Source organism: Octopus bimaculoides, chromosome 14 (genome assembly GCF_046866305.1).
Source record: "Octopus bimaculoides isolate indiv1 chromosome 14, ASM4686630v1, whole genome shotgun sequence".
In the NCBI taxonomy this organism is placed as follows: domain Eukaryota; kingdom Metazoa; phylum Mollusca; class Cephalopoda; order Octopoda; family Octopodidae; genus Octopus; species Octopus bimaculoides.
In genome coordinates this window covers 12,892,482-12,915,591 of record NC_142941.1, presented here as the reverse complement: position 1 = coordinate 12,915,591, position 23,110 = coordinate 12,892,482, and the positions used below count along the sequence as shown (strand labels likewise).

The following is a 23,110-nucleotide window of genomic DNA, read 5'->3' as shown; positions in this document are numbered from 1 at the left end:
TTGATATCATCGACATATCGAGAGTACACATTCACGAGTATGGAGTTCTGTGTCAGGCGTTCCTTAAGCCTTCTGTCCCACCATACCATGAAAAGATTGGCCACATCACCGGCGATACTAACCCCGATGGCTGCCCCCTCGTCCTGGGCGTATAATTTGTTGTTAAATTTAAAGGTGTGGCCTTTTAGGGTGACCTTTATACTAGCTCCTAGTGCATGTGCGATCATTTTCTTTACCTGGTGGATATTAGTGGGGGTCCGTATGGCTCTGGTCCATCCACTCCATCTCTCTATAGGGGTCTTCCTAGCCATAGAGGTAATTGTGGGTGGTCTACCTCTTAGACGTCTACTAGGGCAGAAATCTCTAAGGTCGTATCTATCTAGATATGCATCGTCATATGTCAATCTAAGTAGGAGGCCCAGTTATATATATATAAATATATATTTATATATATATAATTATATATATATAAATATATAATTATATATATATAAATATATAATTATATATATATAAATATATAATTATATATATATAAATATATATTTATATATATATAAATATATTTATTTATATATAAATATAAATATTTATTTATATATATATATGTAAGAGTGAAAGTTGTTGTGGAAAAGTACAGCACGGTTCGCCACCACCCCCTGCTGGAGCCTCGTGGAGCTTTTAGGTGTTTTCGCTCAATAAACACTCACAACGCCCGGTCTAGGAATCGAAACCGTGATCCTATGTCCGCTGCCCTAACTACTGGGCCATTGCGCCTCCTGTTCATATTTAGGGGCATAAGAAAAGGGTATGATAAAGTTAGAAAACAGGGAAAGAAGTTCGAATAAAAAGGATCCCAACAACTCACCTCTTTCATGTAATCGATGGTTAACTCTGGTTTTTGGCAGCTGAAACCAAGGGTCTCCAGCTTGGAACCGTTGAGGTGAAGGTGTTTATTGTAGAGAAGTTCCTAGTAGAAAGAAAATAAAACAACAAACACTTCATTAAGTAACAAGGAACAATGACATATGTTTTTTTTTTTCATTTTCATATTTCGGTCATTTGACTACGGCCATGCTGGAGCATTGCCTTGAACAGTTTAGTTGAACAAATTGACCCCAGTATTTATTTATTTTTTTAAACCAGGCACTTATTCTGTCAGTCTCTTTATGCTGAACTAAGCTAAAGAGATGTAAACAAACCAACACCACTTTTTAAGTGTTGGTGGAGTGCAAACCATACAAATGCACAGAATGATACATACACACACACACAAAACATAGCATATAGCTTGCCACCCTAACAATGCTAATAATAATAATAATCCTTTCTATTAAAGGAATGAGGCTTGAAATTTGTGAGGAGTGGACTGGTTGAATAAATTGACCCCAGTGCTTCTTCATTTATTGACCCCCAAAAGGATGAAAGGCAAAGTCGACCTCAACGGAATTTGAACTCAGAACGTAGCAACAGATGAAATGCCACTAAACATTTTGCCCAGCGTGCTAATGACTCTGCCAGCTCACCACCTTAATAGTAATAATAACAAGAGCACTCAGGGAGCACAAACCTCCGCCAAGGCAACACCAATGTCCTCTCAACGATTAGCCAGAGATGATTTTTAAAATGAGAATATCTGAAATAAGCTCGACTGCTCTCACAGATGAGAATACTAAAAATGAACCCAACCGCTCTCAAAAGTTAAGCAAAAAAACGGAAAATAATCCAGATCCTTGTTCGGTACTAGATCGATCCCAAAATCTAATCGGTTTGTGCCAGTCATGAGGCCAAACATCTCTGAAAGTTTCATCCCAATCCATCCAGTGGTTCTTGAGATATCTTGTCCATGGACAAATAAACAAATATGACTGAAAACAAAAACCTCCGCCTTCATCATCATCATCATCGTCGTTTAACGTCCGCTTTCCATGCTAGCATGGGTTGGACGATTTGACTGAGGACTGGTGAAACCAGATGGCTACACCAGGCTCCAATCTGATCTGGCAGAGTTTCTACAGCTGGATGCCCTTCCTAACGCCAACCACTCAGAGAGTGTAGTGGGTGCTTTTTACATGCCACCGGCACGAAGGCCAGTCAGGCGGTACTGGCAACGGCCACGCTCAAAATGGTGTATTTTATGTGCCAGTCCAGGGGCACTGGCAACGATCTCGCTCGAAAGTCCTTACACATGCCGCAGACACAAAAGTAACCCAGTGGTTCCTACTAACCATTTTTCATACTTTCTAGGGATAAATAAATAGGGAATACCAACTGCTACACAAGAACAGAAATTATGTTACACAGTGTAATGCATGAGTAATTCAAAACTGCTTGAATAGATAAGCATTACATTTGATGGAATAATCTGAATGCTAAAAGGGCTAAATCTTCTGTAGCAAATCCTAGTGTGTCTGACTGTGTGTGTGTAAAGTGTGGGGGGGTTCAGTTTGCAGCAAAGTTGATGCTTATAGTGTCTAAGTGAGAAGGGAATGTCGTGAAGATGAGTATAAGAGAATGTGAGGGTGAGTGTAAGGGAGATGTGAAGGTGAGTGTAAGAGAATGTGAAGGTGAGTGTAAGAGAATGTAAGGATGTGAGGGTGAGTGTAAGAGAATGTGAGGGTGAGTGTAAGGGAAATGTGAAGGTGAGTGTAAGATAATGTGAGGGTGAGTATAAGATAATGTGAGGGTGAGCGTAAGAGAATGTAAGGATGAGTGTAAGAGAATGTGAGGGTGAATATAAGGGAAATGTGAAGGTGAGTGTAAGATAATGTGAGGGTGAGTGTAAGGGAAATGTGAGGGTGAGTGTAAGGGAAATGTGAAGGTGAGTGTAAGGGAAATGTGAAGGTGAGTGTAGGGAATGTGAGGGTGAGTGTAAGAGAATGTGAGGGTGAGTGTAAGGGAAATGTGAAGGTGAGTGTAAGAGAATGTGAAGGTGAGTTTAAGAGAATGTGAAGGTGAGTGTAAGGGAAATGTGAAGGTGAGTGTAAGATAATGTGAGGGTGAGTGTAAGAGAATGTGAAGGTGAGTGTAAGAGAATGTGAAGGTGAGTGTAAGAGAATGTGAGGGTGAATATAAGGGAAATGTGAAGGTGAGTGTAAGGGAATGTGAGGGTGAGTGTAAGAGAATGTGAGGGTGAGTGTAAGAGAATGTGAGGGTGAGTGTAAGAGAATGTGAGGGTGAGTGCAAGGGAAATGTGAGGGTGAGTGTAAGGGAAATGTGAGGGTGAGTGTAAGTGAATGTGAGGGTGAGTGTAAGGGAAATGTGAAGGTGAGTGTAAGAGAAAGTAAGGATGAGTGTAAGAGAATGTGAGGGTGAGTGTAAGGGAAATGTGAAGCTGAGTGTAAGAGAATGTGAGGGTGAGTGTAAGAGAATGTGAGGGTGAATGTAAGGGAAATGTGAAGGTGAGTGTAAGAGAATGTGAGGGTGAGTGTAAGGGAAATGTGAAGGTGAGTGTAAGAGAATGTGAGGGTGGGTGTAAGAGAATGTGAGGGTGGGTGTAAGGGAAATGTGAAGGTGAGTGTAAGAGAATGTAAGGATGAGTGTAAGAGAATGTGAGGGTGGGTGTAAGAGAATGTGAGGGTGAGTGTAAGGGAAATGTGAAGGTGAGTGTAAGAGAATGTAAGGATGAGTGTAAGAGAATGTAAGGATGAGTGTAAGGGAAATGTGAAGGTGAGTGTAAGAGAATGTAATGATGAGTGTAAAGAGCATGAGAACGTTCATTATAGTGGTACTAGTATAAAATGGGAAAATTCTAGTGATTTAGATATGGAGGTGTGTGTGTGTGTGTGTGTTACATTAATTGCAAAAAGAAATAAATAAATAACACTGAGAGGAAACCAGCTTGTTTCCACACTCACCTGAAGACAGTCAAAAAACTTGGAAACTCCAGCACCTTTTGAATGGAAGATACCGCCGGAAGAGTTTTCTTTCTACTATAGGCACAATGCCTGAAATTTGGGGGAAGGGGGATAGTCGATTACATCGACCCCCTTCCCCAGTACTCAGCTGGTACTTATTTCATTGACCTCAAAATGACAAAAGGCAAAGTTGACTTCAGCAGAATTTGAACTCAGACCATCAAAACAGACAAAATGCCGCTAAGCATATTGCCTGGTGAGCTAATGGTTCTACCAGCTTGTCACCTTCATGGTTTCAAATTCTGGCACAATGCCAGCAATTTCTGGGAGGGGGATAATCGATTATATTGATTCCAGTATTCAACTGGTACTTATTTCATTGATTCCAAAAGAATGACAGGCAAAGTTGGCCTTGGCAGGGTTTGAACTCATAATATAAAGAGTCAGAGGAAATGCCACTAAGCCCTTTGATAGACACACTAACAATTCTACCAGCTTGCCACCATAATAATAATAATAATACTTTCTACGAAAGGCACAAGGCATGAAATTTGTGAGTAGGGAACTAGTTGATTACATCGACCCCAGTGTTTCACTGGTACTTAATTTACTGACCCCAAAAGGATGAAAGGCAAAGCCAACCTTGGCAGAATGTAGCGATGGGCAACATACCGCTATGCATTTTTGCCAGCTTGCTGCCTCAATACTACTACTACTACTAATAATAATAATAATAATGATTCTTTCTTCTAAGAGCACAAAGTCTGATATTTTTTTGAGGGGAGGATTGTCAATTACACGCCCCCCCTCCCCCTGTGCTCAATCCTGAAAGGATGAAAGAAAGGCAAAGTCAACCCTTAATAATAATCCTTATTATAGGCACAAGGCCTGAAATTTGTGCGGAGAGGGTCTTGTCAATTATACCGACCCCAGTGTTTCACTGATACTTAATCTATCAACCCCCAAAAGGATGAAAGGCAAAGTCGACCTTGGTGGAATTTGAAATAACATAGCAATGGGCAAAATACTGCAAAGCATTTTGTCCAGTGTCCTAATGATTCTGCCAGCTCACCACCTTAATTAATAATAATAAAAATACTAACGATTTCATATTTTGACACAAGGCTAACAATTTCAGGGCAAAGGGTTAAGTCAATTACATCAACCCTGAAAGGACAAAACGTAAAGTTGACCTCAGTGGAATTTGAACTCAGATTGTAAAGATGGATGAAATGCCACTAATCGTTTTGGCCGGCATGCTAATGGTTCTAGTTTTTCCAAATTTTAGCATGAGGCCAGTAATTTTAGGGAGAGAGATTAGTCAGTTACGGCAATTCCAGTATTTAGCTGAGGCTTCCCGAAAGAATAAAAAGCAAAGTTGACCTCAGCGGAATTTGAACTCAGAATGTAAAGAATCAAAAAACGCTGCTGAGCATTTTGACTGGCATGCTAATGGTTCTGCCAAGTTGTCACCTTCCTGGGGTCAAATATTAGCAAAAAACCTTCTATAGTGGTGGCTTAAAGAGTGGAAAGGGAATAAGGTAAAAAAACAAAAACAAAAAAACCAAAACACAGACAAACCTGGTCAATAAATGGGTTCAATGGGGTATTTGTGACATTGTCCCTTTGACAGGCATCAGCCCATGGCTCCATATGTTTGTCGTTAATCTCCTCCACTATGCTGTTCATATTCAACTGTAAGGTAAAACAATAACAGAAGCAACATTAGTAACAATATAAGTAACAACAATTGCAACACTGCCATGAAAGCAATAAAAATTTTATTACATATTTTATTACATATAGTTACAGGAGTGGCTGTGTGGTAAGTAGCTTGCTTACCAACCACATGGTTCCGGGTTCAGTCCCAGTGCGTGGCACCTTGGGCAAGTGTCTTCTACTATAGCCTCGGGCCGACCAAAGCCTTGTGAGTGGATTTGGTAGACAGAGACTGAAAGAAGCCCGTCGTATATATGTATATGTATATATATATATATATATATATATATATATATATATATATATATGTGTATGAATATGTTTGTGTGTCTGTGTTTGTCCCCCCAACATCGCTTAACAACCGATACTGGTGTGTTTACATCCCTGTGACTTAGCTGTTCGGCAAAAAGAGACCGATAGAATAAGTACTAGGCTTACAAAGAATAAGTCCTGGGGTCAATTTGCTCAACTAAAGGTGGTGCCCCAGCATGGACGCAGTCAAAAACATATACACGACGGGCTTCTTTCAATTTCCATCTACCAAATTCACTCACAAGGCTTTGGTCAGCCCGAGGCTATAGTAGAAGACACTTGCCCAAGGTGCCACGCAGTGGGACTGAATCCAGAAGCATGTGGTTCGTAAGCAAGCTACTTACCACACAGCCACTCCTACGCCTATACAAACATATATGTATACACCATTCATAATGATATGGTAATGTCAATTCATTTCCAAATACCTGCTTATTACTTCTTCATTATTTTTAGAATTAATTGAGCTAAGGTAGTCTATTTCAACAGAAATACAGTAACAGAAGGGTAAATGGAGAAGTGAGAAAAGTGACGAGGGAAAGTTAGTGTAATAATGATAGCTGAGAGTAACTTACCTTAGCCAAACTTGACATAGTTGAGCCAACAAATTCATGTTCTATGTTGAAAATGGTTGAAATCAGCTCACTGATCTTGCCTTGAGCTAAAGGGAGACAATAGGAGAAAATGTAAAATGTTTGGTTTTGTTAAGGGTGAGAGTTTGTTAACCTTTAGTTCTAATTTTTATTTGTTTCAGTCATTGGATTGCAGCCCTGGGCATTGAAGAAGAAGAAAGAGGAGGAGAAGGAGGAGAAGAAGAAGAAGTTGGAAGAAGAAGAAGAAATAGAAGTAGGAAGATGTTGAAATAAGAGGTTAGAAGAGGAAAGTGGGGGAAGAAGAAAAGGGGATAAAATAGGGGTTATACAGCAACAACAGCTATTGTCCTGAACTATATTGCGGAAGGGATGGGGTGGAAGATGAAGAAATGGTGAGGTAGTGAAAATGGAAAATTCTAGAACTTACTGGTGTCTCCTTTATCAACAATGTGGTAGATTTCTCCCGTCTTGCCATGGTTGCAGAGAAACCAGAGGGCTCGGCACATGTCTTCCACATGGACTGTATTCATCTTGAGTTCCTTGGTCCACAGCATCTGTTGCAAGAATCACAGATTATAGAAACTGGTTAGATAATGGTTTGTACGAGTGGCAGTGGTGGTTGTAATGGTGGTGGTGTAAATTGGAGATGATGTAAGATGGGGGCAACGGTAGTAGTGTGATGTGGTGGTGTTAGTGATAGTTATAGTGGTGATATAGATGGTGGTGGTGTTGGTGGTATCAATGGTAGGGGTGACGGTGGTTGTGTGATGTGGTGATGTTAGCGTAGCAAACTCATAAGAGGCGGAGAGAGAACGTAAGTTCGTTTGCCCGAACATGAGAAATTATTGATTTCTCATTGGTTAAAAATTACTGCCCATATACGAATTATGAACTTCGTTGAAGAAATCTTTCACGGGGTTACGGTTCTATGATTCGTGTATGAGTAGTTATAAAAACCCTGATTTTCGGCAAAATCTCCAGTGATCGTTGGATGTTACACAAGTCCACGACACTCACCCTCTTGAGTATCGGCTAATATATATGCCATGTTCAATACTCAGATCCGACAATATTGAATTGTTGTGAACTCTTATAGCTAGAATGAAAGATTAGTTAATATAAAATTTAAGTCGTAATTCTCTACAACAGAATGACTTTATTTCTAAATGTTCTATAAATGCCAAAAATGTATATAATAAATTAATGTAGAAATTTAATTCCTTTTACTTCTCGTTTCTTTCAACTTGTTGAATTCATTTCTGTATATTAATGAAACTGTATTTTTTTATGTGTAACGGTCAAAAAAATATATAATCTATATCTTCAACATACATGTATATATGAACGCACGTTCAGCGTCTTGGTATGTATACATCATAACATTTTCGCAGCCTAAACTAAGAGTTATGCTTAGTGATAAATACTTATAATTAAGTTCTAAATAACGGGATTATCACTGTAGCTTTTAATTAAGAAACAATAATATTTGTTATAATTTACTATCGAAAACATTGTAATTAAAGATATAGTATCTCTCTCACTATCCTACCTGTTATGTCTCACATAAAATTAGCGTTGGTGGTGGTGTTAGTAGTGGAGGTGATAGTGTTAGTGGTGATGGACAGCTGGATAAGCTAAAGTGAAAATGCAGCTGCTATCAACAACAACAACAACAAAAGCAGCAGCAGCAACATCAGCAATACTAACCTTCATCGTCTCTCTCATGTACTTGTATATTGCACCAATAATAAGACGAGGAGCTGAAGAAAGCAAGACGGGAAGAATTAGTTAAGTCTTTATGAACAACAAAAGATGAGATAAATTGCGATAAAAGAGCAGGGAGACAGTACTGCATATGAGGTGAAATAGATATATTGAGATACTCAGCTTCTTGCAGAAACTGCAGGAGCTACTCAGAGGTTTTGCAAGCTCTCCTAAATCCATCATAATGTTGCAAACCATTTTGTATTATCAGCAGGAGTGGCTGTGTGGTAAGTAGCTTGCTTACCAACCACATGGTCTCGGGTTCATTCCCACTGCGTGGCACCTTGGGCAAGTGTCTTCTACTATAGCCTCGGGCCGACCAAAGCCTTGTGAGTGGATTTGGTAGATGGAAACTGAAAGAAGCCTGTTGTATATATGTATGTATATATATATATATGTGTATGTGTGTGTATATGTTTGTGTGTCTGTGTTTGTCTTCCCAACATCGCTTGACAACCGATGTTGGTATGTTTACGTCCCCGTAACTTATCGGTTCGGCAAAAGAGACCGATAGAATAAGTACTAAGCTTACAAAGAATAAGTCCTGGGGTCGATTTGCTCGACTAAAGACGGTGCTCCAGCATGGCCGCAGTCAAATAACTGAAAGAAGTAAAGTAAAGGAAGAGGTACCTCAGAGTCACAAGTGTTTCACCCAGTGCCAGACTTATCATTGTGCTTAGGTGTGCTTAAGCACAGAGTCCCACTGAGCAGGGACCCTGGTCAATGGGGCCCTATCCAAATAAGGGACCTCGTAACTTAACTAGAACATGGCCTCATTTGTCCTATATCCAGCACTGGTTTCACTCCTTAGCCTGTATGCTTCACTTGAGTGGGGCAGCTAGGATTGAATTAGTATTTGCCAACAGAAGGGTTCTACTCATGGTTTCTTAGAAACCACAGCTACCTTGAGTTGATTTCAGCAGCTGTGCCTATTTCGTTGATGGTTTTCTTCAGTTGTCTGGACTCCAGACCAATCTTCTGCAGGAAACACTGCACTGATCTAGCTGGAAAACCATGGCAACTGACTTCACTAGGGAATGAGGCCCTCCATTTCTTGAGAAAGGTATCAACACAATACATAGTTTATCTAATCACTATTGAAAAAAATAATACAGTAAGGTATATACGTGGTGATGCTGAAAAGTTCCTGATTTTGAGTAAAAGAAAATACAGGAGGATAAGTTAATTATGACTATATAATGAACATATTCCCCTCTCAGATTCACACACTTATTGCAGTGGTCCTTTAGTTTTTCTAAGCCCTGTAAAAGAACTTGGAAAGTTGGGCCTCCAGCTAGGCCTTTTGCGTACCCTTAAAACCAGGAACTTTTCAGCACCACCTTATATTCTATAGAAACAGGATTCACACGACATATTCTAGACACTTTCAAAAACTCAGATGAGGCCCACAATTGTGGTGCTGCTGGTGCATATGTAGATATCCTAGACTGTACAAGAAAAGGACCACCCAACTGACTGGCATAAAGTCACTCACAGGTACACATGTACCCTTTGGCCCTCAGGTGCACAATCTCCTTGTTCTGCCTTGTTTTACTACTGCTACTATAATGAAGTGAAGGTGCATGGCTCAGTGGTTAAGGTATTGAGCTTACAATTGTGAGGTAGTGAGTTTGATTCCCAGACCGGGTTGCGTGTCGTGTTCTTGAGCAAGACACTTTATTTCACCTTGCTCCAGTTATCTCAGCTGTAGAGATGAGTTGCAACGTCACTAGTACCAAGCTGTATCAGCCTTTGCCTTTCCTTTGGTTAACACTGGTGGCATGGAGAGGGAAGGTTGGGTTGCATGGGCGACTGCTGGTCTTCCATAAAATAACCTTGCCTGGACTTGTGCCTTGAAGGGGAACTTTCTAGGTGCAATTCTATGATCATTTGTGACTGAAGGGGGTCTTTACCTCTACTTTTACTATAATGTCCTCTGCTCCTTGAATCTGGCTAGGTTCATATACTCACCACTGCAGCATCCCTATCTTACTAATCTCCTTTCCTCTCATCATCCATTTTGGGTTCAACCCTCCAGATGCTTCCACACGAATCAAGAAACCAAGTTCTTCTTTTCCAGAATAACCACCCCTGGACCTCCCACTTCTGCTCATATCTCTCCCCACAGGTGTTGACTTACAAAGATTGAAGAGGAACATAAATGATTCTCACTGGTCAATTGGTGGCTGTGATAGAGGTTATAAGAGCCAGAGACACTGTCCCTTCCTCCAGACCCAGCAAGCAAAAGAATACAAAAAGAGCCAATATTTGTTCTGTAGGTGATGCTTCTATGGATAAATAAGACAAACTATGATAGATTTGTCTTCTGCATCATCCATTCTTGCACACTACAAACATAGTATGTAAATAAATGAATGGGAAACTCTGTTTAACTTACTCAACCCTTGTCTATCTCCTGGGCCATACACGATAGCGGGTCGTACAATCACAACATTGAGATCTGGAATGGATTTCAGTTCTTTTTCAACCGACAGCTTGTGTTTGGCCACAAATGTCCATGGATCACATTTCTTCTCCTCTGTTGCAGCCATCTAGCATAGACAAACAAACATACAGATAGAAGAAGAAGAAGTTAGAAGAAGAAGAAGTTAGAAGAAGAAGAAGAAGAAGTTAGAAGAAGAAGAAGAAGAAGGAGAAGAAGAAGAAGAAGAAGAAAACATGGTGGGATATATTTTAGACAGATGCCTGAGAGAAAAACACATTTTCTACATGACAAAGTACAGTAGAAATTTTCTTATGGATTCAAATATGTCTCAAGCATATTTGTAGTGGTAACAAATTTGTATTCATACACATCACTACTTAGTGCTTCTGTTTCATATCTTAAAATGGTATGTTAATATCAATACTAATATAGGATTGATATGAATGAATAACTTTGATATAATACTGACATATAATACTGAATAACTTTGATATAATATTGACACTCCATATTTAAATTTTAGGACACATTGGTTACATTTTAATACAATTGTATTTGTGAGGCTATATGTAACCTTAAAAAACACATATTTTACTGCTTAACACACACTCAATAATATCATAGTATCAGTACACACCAAATACTTGATATTCTTATCAATAATATAACAAATAAGTGTCTTAAGAATACACGCATACACACACACACTCAGAAAGAGGGTTAGCCAAAATGATAGCAATTTTTCCATTTGCTTAAATAAACAATCAGCTATAACACGTTTTTCATTATTCAAATAAAGCTGTGAACTGTTTATTTAAAGTTTCAGCCAACACTCTACACTGCACCCAATTACTTGAATGTTGAACACCATTCTGAATTTTTTTACTGTTTTTAGTTATTGCACGGGGGCGCATGCTTATATTCTATAGTATTCTCTTTAGGGCATTAATCACACACACACACACATATATATGCACTATGATATTAAAAAAATATACATATAATGTCATCATCATCATCATCGTTTAACGTCCGCTTTCCATGCTAGCATGGGTTGGACGATTTGACTGAGGACTGGTGAAACCGGATGGCAACACCAGGCTCCAATCTAATTTGGCAGAGTTTCTACAGCTGGATGCCCTTCCTAACGCCAACAACTCAGAGAGTGTAGTGGGTGCTTTTACGTGTCACCCACACGAAAACGGCCACGCACGAAACGGTGTCTTTTATGTGCCACCCGCACAAGCCAGTCCAGGGGCACTGGCAACGATCTCACTCGAAAATCCTACAGGAGCCAGTCAGGCGGTACTGGCAACGGCCACGCTCAAAATGGTGCATCTCATGTGCCACCCACACAAGAGCCAGTCCAGGGGCACTGGCAACGACCTTACTTGGCTTGCCGGGTCTTCTCACGCACAGCACATTTCCAAAGGTCTCGGTCAGTAGTCATCGCCTCGGTGAGGCCCAATGTACGAAGGTCTTGCCTCACCACCTCAGCCCAGGTCTTCCTGGGCCTACCTCTTCCACGGGTTCCCTCAACTGTTAGGGTGTGGCACTTTTTCACGCAGCTATCCTCATCCATTCTCACCACATGTCCATACCAGCGCAATCGTCTCTCTTGCACACCACAACTGATGCTTCTAATGTTCAGCTTTTCTCTCAAGATACTTACACTCTGACGGGTATTCACATTGATATTACACATCCAACGGAGCATACTGGCTTCATTCCTTGCGAGTTTACGTATGTCCTCAGCAGTTACAGCCCATGTTTCACTGCCATGTAGCATGGCTGTTCGTACGCATGCGTCATACAGTCTGCCTTTTACTCTGAGTGAGAGTCCCTTTGTCGCCAGCAGGGGTAAGAGCTCTCTAAACTTTGCCCAGGCTATTCTTATTCTAGCAGCTACACTTTCAGCGCACCCACCCCCACTACTAACTTGGTCGCCCAGATAGCGGAAGCTATCGACTACCTCTAGTTTTTCACCCTGGAATGAGATAGAAGTTGTTTCCTGTTTGTTTACAGTCTTTATTGCACCTGAACATCTGCCACAAACAAAAACTAACTTGCTAGTTAACCTGCCTTTGATGTTGCTGCACCTCTTATGTGTCCATAGCTTGCACCGGGTACATCTTATAGAGTTACTACCTACTCCTTTTCTACATACTGAGCAGGGCCATCTACCTGAAGGGGTTTGTGTTTTATCTACCTTCCTACTTATTAGGATTTTGGTTTTAGCTAGGTTGACTCTAAGGCCCTTCAATTCTAGACCTTGCTTCCACACCTGAAACTTCTCCTCTAGTTCTGATAGTGACTCTGCAATTAGGGCAAGGTCATCAGCATAGAGGAGCTCCCAGGGGCAACCTGTCTTGAACTCCTCTGTGATTGCCTGGAGGACTATGATAAATAAGAGGGGGCTGAGGACGGAACCTTGGTGGACCCCTACCTCTACCCGGAATTCATTGCTGTACTCATTTCCAACCCTCACCTTACTGGCAGCATCTTTGTACATGGCTCGCACAGCTCTCACTAACCATTCTTCTATCCCAAGTTTCCTCATTGACCACCAGATAAGGGATCAGGGGACCCTGTCAAAGGCTTTCTCCATGTCAACGAAAGCCAGGTACAGAGGTTTATCCTTAGCTAGGTATTTCTCCTGCAGCTGTCTCACTAGAAATAAGGCATCAGTAGTGCTTTTACCTGGCACGAACCCAAACTGCATCTCATCTAAATTGATTCGCTCCCTAATTAGTTGGGCTACGACCCTCTCTGTAACTTTCATAACCTGATCTAACAGCTTGATGCCTCTGTAATTATTTGTATCTAAAGCGTCACATTTACCTTTGTAGCAGTTGACTATGATGCTGCTACACCAGTCATTGGGTATGACTCCTTCGTGTATCACCTGGTTCGTAATACGGGTGACTAGTCTATAGCCAACACTGCCAGATATTTTGAGCATCTCTGCAGTGATTCCTGATGGGCCAGGGGCTTTCCCGGTCTTCATACTCTTAATTGCTTTATCTACCCTGGTACTATCAACTCGGATAGCTGGTCCCTCTATTGGGTCGACATACGGCAGGCTCTCTTCCTCCCATTCATTCTCTTTATTAAGCAATCTATCGTAGTGGCATCTCCAGACCTCTTTCTTTGCATCCTCATTTAGTGCAAGCATACGATCATCCATGCGAACACATTTCTCTCCTACAACATCACTATTCTCTCTCCTACACTGTCTTGCAACACGAAATACCTCGAGTCTTTGGTCCTCACGGCGCAGAACATTGGCAAATCTTTTCTTATCTGCTTCCCCTCTGGTTAAATAAACCTGTCGCCTAGCCTCCCTTCTGGCACATTGGTACAATTCCCTGCTACCACCGTTCTTCCAGTCCTTCCAAGCCTGTTTCTTTTGTCTAATAGCCCTGTCTACCTCCTTGTTCCACCACCACGTTACTCTGGGTCGGGAGGGGACCTTACACCACCCACAAATCTGGTCGGTGGCTTTCAACAGGTGTCCCGCAGAAATCTCCAATTGTCTTCCACGTTGTATGATGCTATATCCCCTTCTATTTCGTTAAATGCTTCAAGTAATTTGTCTCTAAGTCTGTCCATTTGCAGGGTCTTTAAGCTTCCACACCCTTCTCCTCCAAGCCGGTCTAATTCTGGGCACCCATTTTGCCTTGATCCCAAAGTCGCTAACTACTAATCTATGTTGTGGGGTACATTCTTCGCCAGGGTAGGTTTTGGCATTTATAAGCCGCCCTCTTTCCCTATTTCTGGCGAGGATGTAGTCGATTTGGCTAGAGTGTCTGCCGGAGCGGTAGGTGACTAGGTGACTGGCAGGTTTCCTGAAGTTGGTATTGCAGACCATAAGATCGGTTGCATCACAGAACTCCATCAGTCTGGTTCCCTCCTCGTTGCGGGAACCAAAGCCATAGCCTCCATGTATGCCATGGAAGCCTCCAGCACGACGTCTGACATGACCATTGAAGTCTCCAGCCACAAAGAGAAGGTCCCTGTCACTTGTCGACAAGGTAGTTTGCAAGAGGGTGTCATAGAATTGGTCTTTCAGACCATCTGGTAGCCCCGGTTGAGGTGCATAGGCTGAGATGACAGTAGCTAATCTATGATGAAGCACTAGTCTGATCTTAAGTACTCTGTCACTTACTCTAACGACCTCGATTACCTTATCCACCCATTTCTCCGCTAGAAGTATTCCTACGCCCCCGACCCCGTCAGTGTTCCCTGCCCAGAAAATCTTGTACCTGTGTTCTTTGCCTGTGAGGAACCTCGCAGAACCTCCTCTCCATCTTACTTCCTGGATGCAGCACATATCTACGCGTTTCCATTCAAGCATCTCAACAATTTCACCAGATCTACCTTTCAGCGTGCCGACATTGAGAGAGCAAATCCTAACAGTATGGGTATTGGGGGTGTGGGCCTGTAGCCTGGGGAAGGGGGAAGCAGTGTCATCATCATATAATATATATGTATTATAATATGTATGTTTGTATTATAAAACATATGTATTATAATATACAGATGTATTATAATACACACATTTATATATACTTACAATGATATTCATACATAATAATATATATATACCCAATATTATATATATATACATATATATATATATAAAACATACACCATTATATATATATATAAATATTCTGCCAAATCAGATTGGAACCTGGTGTAGCCATCTGGTTTCACCAGTCCTCAGTCAAATTGTCCAACCCATGCTAGCATGGAAAGCAGACGTTGAACGATGATGATGATGATGATGATGATATATATATATATATATATATATATATACATACACATACACATAAAACATACAAAAATATTATAGTTGTAAAAAACTCAACATATGCATAAGATAAAAAGCATATCATATATATATATGTATATATACATAGATATATATATGTACATGTACAAAATTTTTAAAAAAACATATGCATAATTAAAAGTAAAAAGAAACAAAAAGGACAGATTATTTAAGATGTGTCACAGCAAATTATTATTATATCAGAGGTTTAACTCTTTCATGGTTGTATTTCTATTGATAGTACATCTCTGGTTTTCAAAATAATAAAAGAATTGTAAGAGGGTTTTAGTGAAATAAATAACTTAAAAATTAAAAAAAATTTTCTTTAATGAATGATACTGAATAATAAGTGAAATCTCATCATTAACTTTCATATAGTAAATTATATATCAGCCTGTGAGTTGAATTTAACCCTTTATCATTTAAACTGGCTATATCCAGCCCAAATATTCTACATATTTTATGTTCAAACTAGCCAGATCTGGCCTCTCAAACCTACCCTACAATGTCTTTCTAAAAATAAACAATCACATCATCGAAATAACGAAACTATGAGACAAGGCATGATTAATTCAAAATAATGTGAATTAATAAGCATTATATTTGACAGAGTAATCTAAATGTTAAAGGGTTAAGTTTTCAGGCAATTTGGTAGTAAAAACATTAAATAATATATCTCTCTCTTTCAATTGATGAGTCACAGTTTGAAAGTGCATTGTTATCTAAAGTTTATCAAAATTAAATAGATACATGAAAACAAAAAAGATTTCCAAGCATGGTTGTGTGGTTAAGAAGTTTGGTATGTAACAAAGTCATTCTGGGTTCAATCTCAGTTTGTGACAACTAGGGCAAATGTTAGACTCAGATTGAACAATGCCTTGTGCATGAAATTTGGTAGACAGACACTGTGTGGAAGTCTGATGTGTGTATGTGTATGTTTAAGTCTCCCTGTAACTTAGCAGTTCAGCAAAAGAGTGAGCAATAGAATGAGTACGGGAATCTCCAAAAGTTCCAGGAGCAATGTGATTGAGTACTAGTTCAGCAAGGGTTGACTTTGTTTATACTCCTACTGACCAGTTCAATGCATGAAAATCTTGAATAAGGTACCTTACTTGTAAACAAGTAGGGGTTGGCACCAGAAAAGGCCACCTGTTGTAAGAGTATATTCCACACCTGGAAAGTTTCTCTCAGGTGCCCCAAATATCCTCATACCAAAGTCTAGCTTGAGCCCACAGACCCATGAGGCCAGAGCTGAGCTGGGTTCCTGAAGTATTTATGTAATTGAGTACAAAACTCCTTCTTTGAATGGAGCACCAGTTCATTGCAGGGTTAACCCTTAGGTAAACACCGGTACTCACTTTCACTTGAGTAGACCAGAGAAATGTGAAATAAAGAGCCTTGCTCAAGGTCATAAAATGCATCATCTAGTTTGAGAATCAAACGAAGGCCTAAAGAATATGAGCTGAATCTGCTAATCCCCAGACCATGTTCCTTCACCTGATTACAAGATATTAGTATTTATTCCACTTGAGATCAGCATTTTTTTTGTACTGTTTACACCACCCTTAGTGGAGGCGCAATGGCCCAGTGGTTAGGGCAGCGGACTCACAGTCATAGGATCGTGGTTTCGATTCCCAGACCGGGCGTTGTGAGTGTTTATTGAGCGAAAACACCTAAAAGCTCCACGAGGCTCCAGCAGGGGATGTTGGCGAACCCTGCTGTACTCTTTCACCACAACTTTCTCTCACTCTTACTTCCTGTTTCTGTTGTGCCTGTAATTCAAAGGGTCAGCCTTGTCACACACTGTGTCACGGTGAATCTCCCCGAGAACTACGTTAAGGGTACACGTGTCTGTGGAGTGCTCAGCCACTTGCACATTAATTTCAGGAGCAGGCTGTTCCGTTGATCGGATCAACTGGAACCCTCGACGTCGTAAGTGACGGAGTGCCAACAAAACACCACCCTTAGATCATTGATTAAAAGTGTGTCATAAATTGAAAGATATGTCACAAATCAAGAGAAAACCCTATGCGCACGCTAACTCCTGTGCCAACAAGCTCTCATTATTGCTGCTCTTTTATTCATGTTTGTCTTTTACTTGTTTTCACTCACTGGACTGTGGTCATGCTGGGTCACAGCCTTGAAAGGGTTTACTCAATTACACCTGCCCCTGGTACTAATGGAGATTCTGCTACCCTTTATATTGCTCACTCTTTTGTTAAACTGCTCAGTTACAGAGGGACTTAAACTGTTATTTAGTGGTGAAACAAACTCAAACACATACACACACACACACATGCCCATATAATAGGTTTCTGCACAGTTTCCATTTACCAAATTAACCTACAATGCATAAGTCAGCTCACTTGACCAAGATGCCATGCAATGGGACTGAACCCAAAACCATGGGATTGCAAAGTATAATTTTTAACCACACACATCACTGCCTGTAAAAAAAAAAGAAAGAGATAATAATAAATAAAAATAAAATTTTTTTAAAGTTTTGTTTTCCTGTAATTAGAGAACATGAGAACTATGTGAAATCAAAAGTTATTTCACAGATGTGCAGCGAAAGAGAGCACATCACAAACTGAAGGTGGCATCACAGATCAGATGTGATGATATTTAGTATTGATTGCAACAGGATCAATAAATCTAACAGTATTGATCACAATCAGATCAATAAATTCATCAAGTTTCAAAGACTGAAAACATAATTCAATAACAGAAAAGCAACATTAATAACAACAATAATTTGAACTAACGAAGACATACAAAAAGTCCTGAAATTTGGTGTGGGATCTAATCAGATTAACTGGCACCAGTACATGACTGGTACTTATTTCTTTTAAACCAGGAAAGATAAAAGATAAGCTTGACCACAGACAAATTTGAACTCAGAACTCAAACTCAGAGTCAAATATTCTAACAATTCTGTCATACTATCATAATAATAATAATAATAATCCTTTCTACTAAAGGCACAAGGTCTGAAATTTGGGGGTAGGGGACTAATCGATTACATCAACTCCAGTGTTTCATTGGTACTTAATTTATCAACCCCGAAGGGATGAAAGGCAGAGTCAACCTCGGCAGAATTTGAACTCAGAATGTAAGGACAGACAAAATGCTGGTAAGCATTTTGCCAAGCGTGCTAACGATTCTGCCAGCTTGCCATCTTGATGATGATGGTAATAATAATAGTTTCAAATTTTGGCACAAGGCCAGCAATTTCAAGGGAGGGATAAGTTGATTACATTGACCCCAGCACTGAACTGGTACTTATTTTGCCAACCCCAAAAGGATGAAAGGCAAAGCCAAAGTCACTATTGGCAGAATTTGAACTCAGAACCTAAGGACAGATGAAAAGCTGCTAAGCATTTTACCTGGCATGCTAACGAGTCTGCCAGCCCACCACCATAATGATTTTGAACTGGTACTTATTTTATTAACTCTGAGAGGATAAAAGGCAAAACTGGTCTTGGCAGAATTTGAACTCAGAACATGATGATGGACAAAATGTTGCTTAGCATTTTACCCAGTGTGTTAATGATTCAGCCAGCTTGCTACCCTAATAATAATAATAATGATAATTATAGGCACAAGGCTTGAAATTTTGGAGGAGGAACTAGTTGATTACATCAACCCCAGTGCATAACTGGTACTTATTTCATCAACCTCGAAAGGCTGAAAGGTAAAGTCGACTATAGCAGATTTTGAACTGGTAACATAAAGATGCCGCTAAGCATTTCACCCAGCATGCTAACGCTTCTGCCAGCACACCAGCACCATAATGATAGTAATAATAATAATAATATAAACACATCAACTAAAAGGCAACAACAACAAGAAGAACAAAAACAATAAATAAAAGACTGAATTTTAGCAGCTGCCAAAAAGAATTAAGCTGGGTGCAACTTCAAAAGTGTAAAAAAAAAAAAAAAAAAAGGATAACAGAAATGAACTAACAAATAGAGAGGAAGAAATATATAGCAGATGAGGAACGAAAAAAATAAGTTTGTAAACAAACAAACAAAAGAAAAAAAAGCCGTAAACTCGGAAAGCACAATGACCGAGGTATTAGAGCAGACAATTTAAAGATGAAAAACAAAGAGAAGAAATGCCAGCAAAAAAGATGGACGGTATATACAAGACTAACCATCATCTCGGTTATACTATGATGTTCGGGAAGCTGGAAAAAAATAATCCAGAAGAAGAACCACAAAGGATGAGAAATTCATTAAACAACAGAACGAGGGAAAAAAAAAAAAAGATTCAAAACAAATCAGATGAATCAATCAATCAATTAAGAATTAATCAATATATATAATATAATTAACCCATTAATCACTACTTTGCAAAATTAAATATGGTTTGTTTTACTGTGCAGCAAAATGCTTTTTAGAGGAATAAGTGTGAGTGTGCATGTGTGCATAGTGCATATGAATGTATGTGTGGCTTTTGTTGTGTCTGGGGAGAGTCATACTGCCTTAATGCCTTCATATCTAACACACTCACCAATTTGATTTCCACTCATGTGTTATACTTCTTTCTCAAAATTTTCTTTGCTTTTGCAACCTTGTCAATGGACTTCAATAACAGAGTTTCAACACATGAGGAATCTTGCAAACCACATGCAAAAGCGAAGTACATATATGTAGGTATGTGTGTTTTGTGTATGTATGTATCTATCTATATATACATATATATATACATACATATATATATATATACACACACTTACATTATATATATATATACACATACATATATATATATATATATACACATACATATATATATATATATATATACACATACATATATATATATATATATATATATACATACATATACATACAAATATACATACATATATGCACATACATATATATATATATATATATATATATATATATATATATATATATATAACAAAACTGTCCGATGAACGGGAACGTGAAACTCAGAGTAACGGTTTTTTTTGTTATATTTCTGCTGCTTTTAAATAAAGTATATATATATATATATATATATATGCTATATATTTGTGAAAAGTTTGGATGTTGTCTTACAAGCAGTTGTGCTGGCAAATGTGTTAGTAAACATAGTTGGAATGACCTGAAAATTTGCACACCTATGTTAAAAGTGCTGGGGAGTTTGCACAGCAACTTTGAGTTTTGCTCAATTGAAAGGCGTGGCCTCTAGGGCAAAATTCCTCATCTTTAAAATGTGGCCCGAGTAGACCCAAATAAAATCGGGTTATAATGGAGGCCATATCTGCAGCATACACAGGTACTAGCTGGAATGTGTTATAAACAAGTGCAAAGTTACTAGATCTACAACGAGACAGTGATCATAATTTTAGATTTTATCATATCAATTCTTTATCATTAAGTAAAAATATTTTAAAACCTTTTATTTGCTCATTAATAATCCTATTTTTATTAATCAAATTAATATTAATTACTTAAATTATTAAAAGCTTTTGAGGTTCCTCATTTTTAAGCCTCTAGTTACATAACTGATGGGCCAGACTTGTGTTTGAAAAGGGCCACATGCAGCCTATGGAGCATGTGTTTGTCATGTCTGACATACATACATATATATATATCATCATCATCGTTTAACATTCACTTTCCATGCTAGCATGGGTTGGACGATTTGACTGAGGACTGGTGAAACCAGATGGCTACACCAGGCTCCAACCTGATTTGGCAGAGTTTCTACGGCTGGATGCCCTTCCTAACGCCAACCACTCAGAGAGTGTAGTGGGTGCTTTTACATGTCACCCGCACGAAGGCCAGTCAGGCGGTACTGGCAACGACCACGCTCAAAATGGTGTATTTTATGTGCCAAATGCACAAGAGCCAGTACAGGGGCACTGGCAACGATCTCGCTCGAAAATCCTACAAATATATATATATATATATATATATATATATATATATATATATCATAAATATATAGGGATTGACAGTAACCTGCTTCTCCAACATACTGAGAATTCAGAGATAGCAGCCAAAGAACTACTGATTCCAAAACTACAAATTTTACTCTAAATTGATAGCGATAATTATTAATTTTATTAATTTTATTACTAATTGACGATTCCCTGCCCTGCATATCTATATATATATATATATATATATATACATTTCATCATTAATGGACAAATAAATGAATGGGCATATATATACATGTGTGTATCTGTATGTATGTTTGTATATGTAAGCATGATCATATGTGTATGCATATACATGTATTTATGTTTGTGTGAAAGACACTTCATGTACTAAACAAGAAAAAAGAAACTTGGATTTCATTGTTTTTCAAACAATTTTCTTTTGTTACTTTCCCTGGAAATTAGAGAAATTTCTCTGGGACCAGAAAAATTAATTTTTGTGAAAAACTTTTTTTTAAATGTAAGAAAAAGAAAAGTCAATAAAAGTTGTTACATAAAAATTCATGTAAAAAATAACAGACAAACAATGTGGCTAAAAAGACAATGAAAGCTAAAACAGAAATAAGATTATATCGATGGAAAATAATAACAGAAAGCATACGAGAATAATCTAGAAAAAAAAAGGGAAATATTAAAAGAAATATGGAGCAGTTCAGCATCTGGAATATATCCATGCACATACATGCATATACACACACAAATATATATACATATCATCATCATCATATACATATGCATATATTTTAAACACAAGCACATAAGCATACATACATAGGTACACACACACACAAGAGCATATATGCATAAATGCATAGACATGTACATACATATATGCACATGCATACAAATATTTTTACACACACATACACACATTTTCTTCTCTCTATAATGACACTGAACAAAGCTAGCTTCATTTTTGACATGACAACTACACTTTACGTAGTATGGAGCTGGATTCAAAGCATATGGACTTAATAAAGTTTACACCAAGTCTATACATTGGACCTATAAGACAGCTGAAATTATACCTGTATAAAATCAAAATTTATTGAATTGGAAACATGGGTGTTTCGCTCAACATCCTTAAACAAACCTTATTCAGGGACCTTTTGAGTGGGATGGGCTACTCGACCTGAAGAAAATTCTAACTGGGCCCCACCTGCGAGGTCATGCGCTGTTTATCTTGATATGAGACCACCATGTCGCGCACATATGGTTGTGATGCATGTGCCTGGTGTACCCTTATCAGATGGGTATAATGGGTTTCGTATATTTTACCCCCGTGTCACTTTGATGGCATGCACTGCTCTATCACTCAATAATAATAATGGTTTCAAATTTTTCCACAAGGGCAGCAATTTTGAGGAAGGAGATGAGTCGATTACATTGACCCCAGTGTTCAACTAGTACTTATTTTAACGACCCCCAAAAGGATGAAAGGCAAAGTCAACGTTGGTGGAATTTGATCTCAGAAGACAGATGAAATGCCACTAAGAATTTTGCCCGGCATGCTAATGATTCTACCAGCTCACTGCCTTAATACTAATATTACTACTACTACTACTACTACTAAGTAAATATACAAATATATACAGATATATATGGTCCAGGCAT

General features: G+C 38.9%; 1 protein-coding gene across 3 annotated transcripts in view; it reads right to left on the bottom strand.

The window, feature by feature from the left end:
- Positions 1 to 23,110, bottom strand: part of LOC106872620 (uncharacterized) — a 126,542-nt gene that overhangs the window by 4,967 nt on the left and 98,465 nt on the right. For 2 of the 3 annotated variants that reach the window (XM_089362328.1, XM_089362329.1), the window contains 6 exons: positions 10,644 to 10,797; positions 8,189 to 8,241; positions 6,909 to 7,035; positions 6,464 to 6,549; positions 5,439 to 5,552; positions 869 to 970 (listed from right to left, as the gene is read on the bottom strand). In XM_089362328.1, the coding sequence (XP_089218454.1) occupies positions 869 to 970; positions 5,439 to 5,552; positions 6,464 to 6,549; positions 6,909 to 7,035; positions 8,189 to 8,241; positions 10,644 to 10,797 (636 nt within the window). Of the gene's footprint in view, positions 1 to 868; positions 971 to 5,438; positions 5,553 to 6,463; positions 6,550 to 6,908; positions 7,036 to 8,188; positions 8,242 to 10,643; positions 10,798 to 19,690; positions 19,724 to 23,110 lie in introns of all 3 variants that reach the window. The other variant, XM_089362327.1, reaches the window with a different exon arrangement.